This window comes from Temnothorax longispinosus, unplaced genomic scaffold (assembly GCF_030848805.1).
Source record: "Temnothorax longispinosus isolate EJ_2023e unplaced genomic scaffold, Tlon_JGU_v1 HiC_scaffold_546, whole genome shotgun sequence".
Classification (NCBI taxonomy): Eukaryota; Metazoa; Arthropoda; class Insecta; order Hymenoptera; family Formicidae; genus Temnothorax; species Temnothorax longispinosus.
The window spans coordinates 1-6,884 of NW_027270392.1; the positions used below are offsets into that span (position 1 = coordinate 1).

At 33.3% G+C, this 6,884-nt stretch overlaps 2 protein-coding genes across 2 annotated transcripts; both read left to right on the forward strand.

Moving 5' to 3' along the window:
• The first annotated feature begins 901 nt into the window (after positions 1 to 901).
• On the forward strand, positions 902 to 2,098 carry LOC139824748 (uncharacterized). The gene has a single exon (XM_071797287.1). It carries the CDS (start codon positions 980 to 982, stop codon positions 2,096 to 2,098), a length of 1,119 nt encoding a protein of 372 aa, XP_071653388.1. The 5' UTR covers positions 902 to 979.
• A 272-nt stretch (positions 2,099 to 2,370) lies between these two features.
• Positions 2,371 to 5,268, forward strand: LOC139824749 (uncharacterized; the record flags this gene model as incomplete). Its single annotated transcript, XM_071797288.1, has 1 exon — positions 2,371 to 5,268. A coding segment is annotated over exon 1 (2,898 nt), but the record flags the coding sequence as incomplete, so codon positions are not given.
• Positions 5,269 to 6,884: the final 1,616 nt, after the last annotated feature.

Consider the following 6,884-nt stretch of genomic DNA (forward strand, 5'->3'; position numbering starts at 1 on the left):
TTCCTGTAAAATTCAAATAATGTAACAGTAATAAAATTTTGCAATTTTTTTTTTTTTTTTCAATAATAGTAACAGTAATAAAATTTTGCAATTTTTTATTGCAAGAAATAATTATTTAATATCTCTCTGAATTGCGAAATTTTATTATTGTTACATTTTTTTAATTTTATAGGAAATAAATTAATCATATACATTTTGAAAATATTCTAAAAGAATTTTATACATTAATGATTAATTTGATTTTTATTTATTATCTCTCTGAATTGCAAAATTTTATTATTGTGACATTTTTAAAATTTTACGAGAAATAATTGATTGAATCTAAAAGAATAAAAAATGTCTTTCTGTTTCTCATGAAAAAGAAACAATATACAAATTTTATAAATTTTATAGCAACATATACATTGCGCAACATATAAATCAATTTATCGTTGTCTGATTTATAATCATGTTTTTTTGCTTTAACAGATATTTTATCTTTCAAAAAAATTTATTTTATCTAAGAGGATATTCGCACATTATAAGAAAGAGAGAGAGAAAGAGAGAAAGAGAGAAAGAGAGACAATTTTTTCCTGTTATTTTTTTAATTAATAAGGTAACTTATGGAATGGCAAGGTAAGTGAATTTTTAACATAAGGTGAGTCTTCTTACGAAAGAAGACAATTTTTTTTGTTTTATAAATAAAATATAAAACGTAAGTTTATAACAATTAATTTACTGGCATTTTTGAAATTTCATTAAATTTGGGAATTTTTTCAAAAATTTATTTTAAAATAAAAATTAGAAATTTAAAATTAGAAGTTTAAATTAAGTGATAACTTTTTGAAATATTATTTAAAAAAAGATAGATGTCGGGAAGTAATTAAAATCATCATAAATATATATATCGTGCGACTGTTTGTCTGTCCGTCCGTCCGTTCGTCCGTTTGTCCGTCTGTTATATATATTTACATTGCGTTATTTGGTGGATTTAAAAAAAATGTCTAGAAAGAGAAGAAAAGGAAATTTGTCTAGAGTGAGTTCGGAGGGCAGGCGTAAACGACAGCAGCGAGAAAGTGAGAGTATGGAGGAAATGAGAAAGAGATTAGAAAGTGATGCAGAGAGACATGCACAGCAAAGACGACGACAGGAAGAAAGTGAGAGTATGCAGGAAAGAAGAGAAAGATTAGAAAGTGATGCAGAGAGACATGCACAGCAAAGACGACGACAGGAAGAAAGTGAGAGTATGCAGGAAAGAAGAGAAAGATTAGAAAATGATGCAGAGAGACATGCACAGCAAAGACGACGACAGGAAGAAAGTGAGAGTATGCAGGAAAGGAGAGAAAGATTAGAAAGTGATGCAGAGAGACATGCACAGCAAAGACGACGACAGGAAGAAAGCGAGAGTATGCAGGAAAGAAGAGAAAGATTAGAAAGTGATGCAGAGAGACATGCACAGCAAAGACGACGACAGGAAGAAAGTGAGAGTATGCAGGAAAGGAGAGAAAGATTAGAAAGTGATGCAGAGAGACATGCACAGCAAAGACGACGACAGCGAGAAATTGAGAGTACGGAGGAAAGGAGAGAAAGATTAGAAAGTGATGCAGAGAGACATGCACAGCAAAGACGACGACAGGAAGAAAGTGAGAGTACGGAGGAAAGGAGAGAAAGATTAGAAAATGATGCAGAGAGACATGCACAGCAAAGACGACGACAGCGAGAAATTGAGAGTACGGAGGAAAGGAGAGAAAGATTAGAAAATGATGCAAAGAGACATGCACAGCAAAAACGACAACAGCAAGAAATTGAGAGTATGGAGGAAAGGAGAGAAAGATTAGAAAATGATGCAAAGAGACATGCACAGCAAAGACGACAACAGCGAGAAAATGAGAGTACGGAAGAAAGAAGGGAGAGATTAAAACATGATGCAGAGAGACATGTACAGCAAAGGCTGTTAGAAACTGATGAGGCAAGGACACAACGTTTAGAAGGCGATGCTCAGAAACATGCTCAGAGGAGGGTCGATGAAAATGAGGAAGCAAGAAAAAACGAGTGGAAGATGTTTCTAAAAGACGTGCACACAGGCATGTTGAGAGAATACGCCAAGAAAGAAACTTGAATTATCATGTTGCGCTTATTGTAAAAGAGGAGGAAATTAAAGTAAAAGTTCACAAATTAGGCCTAATGAATGTGATATGCAATTTTTGCAAATCATTAAACTTTGAATGTGAAAAGGAAAATAAGGGAATATTCACATATTGTTGCCAAAAGGGAAGGGTAAATTTGAAACCAATAACATGTCCGGAATTTCTACGAAAATTATACATGGGAAAAGATGGTAAATCTAGGAATTTCTTGAAAAATATTCGTTTATATAATAGTGCATTAGCAATGGCTTCGATGGGTGCTCCAGGAAATAGGAATCCTTTGGAAGTAGTGAACGTTGCGCCTTATTGCTTAAAAATTCATGGGCAATATCATCATTTGACCTCGACGGCAATGCGTCCAGCAGAAGGAGAAGCTCCACGTTTTGCACAGCTTTATTTTATAGATACTGAAGAAGCTGTAAATCAAAGATTAAAAAGAGAAGCAACTATAGATTTCGATGCAAGTCTGATGAGAGAGTTGACAATTCTCATGGAGCATGACAATTTATTAGCGAGGACGTTTAAGATGATGCGTCAGATAGAAATAGATTTAAATCCTCAGGGTATTCAAGCACCAAATTTGATGTTGTCGTTCAGAAAAGATCCGAAAAAAGATAAAAGAAGGTATAATGCTCCATGTGCAAATGAAATAGCCGTGGTCTTTAATAATGTTGATGGTGAACCTCCATTTGAGAGGGACATTAGGATATATAACAAAAATTCAAACGATGTCCAACAAATTTCAATTCTGGATAAAAGGTGTGACCCAATGTGTTATCCTTTATTATATCCATATGGCACCGATGGATGGCATTCTGAAATGAAATCAAATAATCCTCTATATCAAGGATATAAAATTTCTCAGATGAATTATTATGCTTACTTGCTGGCACCTAGAAAAGAATTTAGTCAATTTAAAATGGCAGGCAAGTTGAGATGTCAATTCATACTAGATGCCTATATGAAAACTGAGGCTAACAGACTTAATTATATTAAATTAAATCAGCCGAAGTTAAGAGCAGAATTGTATTCAGGGTTAATGGATCACTTAGATAATCGAGAACAAAATGAAGGAATTAAAGCTGGTGTACCAGTAATATTACCATCATCATTTATGGGAAGTCCAAGGAACATGCAAGAAAGATATCAAGATGCAATGTCTATGGTGAGAAAGTTTGGGAAACCAGATATCTTTTTAACGATGACATGCAATCCACAGTCTCCGGGAATTAAGGAAAACCTTGATGGATGCCAGGTAGAATATCGTCCAGATTTAGTAGCAAAAACATTCAACTTGGATGTAAAAGAACTAATGAGAGATCTAATGCAAAAGGAAATTTTCGGAAAAATCATAGCCTATGTAGGCGTAATTGAGTTTCAAAAAAGAGGACTGCCACATTTGCATTTACTTGCAATGTTAGGTGATGAAGAGAAGCCAAGAGATGAAGAGATAATAGACAAGATGGTATGGGCTGAAATCCCTGATGAAGAAAGGTATCCAGAGCTTCATGCAATAGTTTTACGACATATGATTCACGGACCATGTGACGAAACATCGAGAAGATATCCTTGCATAGGGGAAGATGGAAATTGTACAAAAGGCTATCCGAAAGAATTTAGAGAGGAAACAAAAGCAAATGAGAATGGGTATCCCATGTATCAAAGAAGGAATACAGGGAAAAAATATAAGGTAAGAGGAAAAGAAATTGATAATCGATGGGTAGTGCCATATTCGCCATATTTATTAATGAAATATGATCGGCACACGAATTTGGAAATATGTTCATCAGTAAAAAGCGTTAAATACTTATACAAGTACATTCATAAAGGATTTGATTGTGCTGCCATTGAGGTGCAAGCAAGAGATGGAACGAAACTCATTAAAATAGATGAGGTAAAATCATTTATGGATGCAAGATATGTTAGTACACCAGAAGCAATGTGGAGACTGAACGGATATGAAATGTTTATGAAGTCTCATACAATAATAAGACTAGCAGTTCATTTGCCTAATCGCCAAATGGTATATTTCAAAGAGGGAAATGAAGAGCAAGCAGCAATAAGTGCGCAGAGAAGGGACACTACACTTACTGCATGGTTTAAATTGAATCAAGATGATGAAAGAGCAAGGGATTTATTATACACAGAGATTTCGTCACAATATGTGTATGAAAAGAAAGAAACAAAATGGAAATTACGTCAAAAAGGAACAGAAAAGATCATTTCAAGACTATATACAGTAAGCATAAAAGATAATGAAAGATATTATTTACGAATGCTTCTCCTACATGTTGCGGGAGCTAAATGTTACGAGGATCTGAGAACTGTCAACGGAGTTCTTTATGAGACGTTTAAAGATGCGGCAAAAACAAGAAATTTGATAGAATCAGACGATCAATGGGATAAAACGCTAGAAGAAGCGAAAGAGAGCCAAATGCCTGCACAGATTAGAGAACTATTTGCTTATATTTGCATATATGGAACGCCTATAGATGTACCAACACTTTGGAATAAATATAAAGACGCAATGATTGAAGATTATGTACATAAAAATATGAATAATCCAGAAAATATAGCTATGAATTATATCGAGGAAATTATGAGAAATAATGGAACTAGCTGCATAAACTTCAAATTGCCAAAACCGAAGTCATTGAAAATTACTAAAATAGAATATAATTCAGATGAGGAAAGAAGTAGAGGAGAAGATTTATTATTGACATTAAATGCAGAGCAAAAGCACGTGTACGAATTAGTAATGCGAGCAATTGAAAATGAGAATGAAGTCAAAAGATTATTTTTTATAGACGGATTTGCTGGAAGTGGAAAAACATACCTGTTTAATACATTACTAAGTGTAATCAGAGGAAGAAACGAGGTGGTTTTACCATGTGCGTCAACAGGCATAGCAGCAACACTTCTAAAGGGAGGAAGAACATATCACAGTTTGTTCAAGCTAACAATACCAATAGATGAGAGAACGAAATCAAATATCAGAGGAAACACGCAGGAAGCAAGACAATTAATTTCTGCGAAACTAATAATATGGGATGAAGTGAGCATGACTGTAGGACAAGCTCTAACAGCAGTCGATAAATTATTAAGAGATCTGATGAGGAATAAAAAACTATTTGGAGGAAAAGTAATTCTTTTTGCAGGAGACTTTAGACAGAATTTACCCGTAGTGGTTCATGCAAACAAAATAGCCATAATTGAGTCGACTGTAAAACAAAACCAAATATGGAAAAAAGTAATTAAAATTAAGCTCAAGAAAAATATGAGAACAGGAGAGGAAAGAGAATTTGCAAATTGGCTAATGGAGTTAGGAGAAGGAAAATTGACGAATACAGATGGATTACAACAAAATACAATAGAAATTCCACATGAATTTTTATGTACAGGATCACTAATTACAGAGATTTTTGGAGAAAAAATAACTATGGAAGAAATAATGGAGAATCCAGATAGAGCAATCCTCTGTCCAAAAAATGAGGACACGTTTAAAATTAATGACAAGATTTTAAGTTTAATGGAAGGAGAAGAAAAGGAATATCTATCCATTGACTCTATTGAAAGTGAAGAAGAACAGGAACATTTAAATTTTCCAACGGAGTTTTTAAATAGTGTGACACCAAGTGGAATGCCAGTTCATCGATTAAAATTAAAAGTGAGTGCCATAATAATACTTTTAAGGAATATCAATTCAAAGAAAGGATTATGCAATGGAACAAGATTGATTGTAAAAGAACTGAAACCAAACCTGATTCATGCGGAAGTTATGACAGGACCAGCAAAAGGAAAAATTGTCTTATTACCAAGAATCGATTTCATACCAAGTGATATTGAATTACCATTTAAGCTTAAAAGGCGACAGTTTCCAATACGTGTCGCATTTGCAATGACAATAAATAAATCCCAAGGACAAACATTAAAAAAGGTAGGGATATATCTACGAAATACAGTATTTGCACATGGACAACTCTATGTAGCATTTTCTAGAGCAACAAAAAAAGAAAATGTAAAAATAAAAATAGAAGAAACCAACAAACAAGGACATTTAATTGAGGGAAAAAATACATCTTATACCAAAAATGTGGTATATCGAGAAATTTTATAAAGTATAGAGAAAATTGCGGATTACATAGTCAACAAAAGTAAAAGTAATAAAACTGTGACTTATACCAAGGGTGGGGGCCGGGGGAGGTTTTTAGCCGGTGCAAGTCCGGCATAACCCTAGGGACCGGCCCTAGGGTATGCATTAGGCATTTTCCTCCTCCAACGAAAAAAAAAAAAAAAAAAAAAAGGCCCGATATCTCAAAATTTACGAATATTAAAAAATTAATGTTGAAAAATTAAAACTTTTTAAAAATAAAAAGAATGTATTTAAATTACAAATTATTATTAAAGTGAGAATAAAAAAAAGCATATATAATTAATATACAGATAGTACCGGACGTCTGTCTGTCTGTCTGTCTGTCTGTCTGTCTGTCTGTCTGACCGCGAACTACTCATTCGTTAGTGGACCGAATTTTTACCAAAGGTACATGAAATAGGGGTAGAATTTTGTTACCGATTTTTTTGGGAACCGGTTACAAAATTTTTCGGGAATTAATTAACCAAATCTTAAAAAATTATATATGAAATAGGAGTCAAAATTTTTTTAATTTTTGGAGGATAAGTTTATTTTTTTATTAATGAATAATTTTTCATTAAGAATTGATTTTTTTTTAAACCAGTGCCAAATTTTTCTAAGTTTTC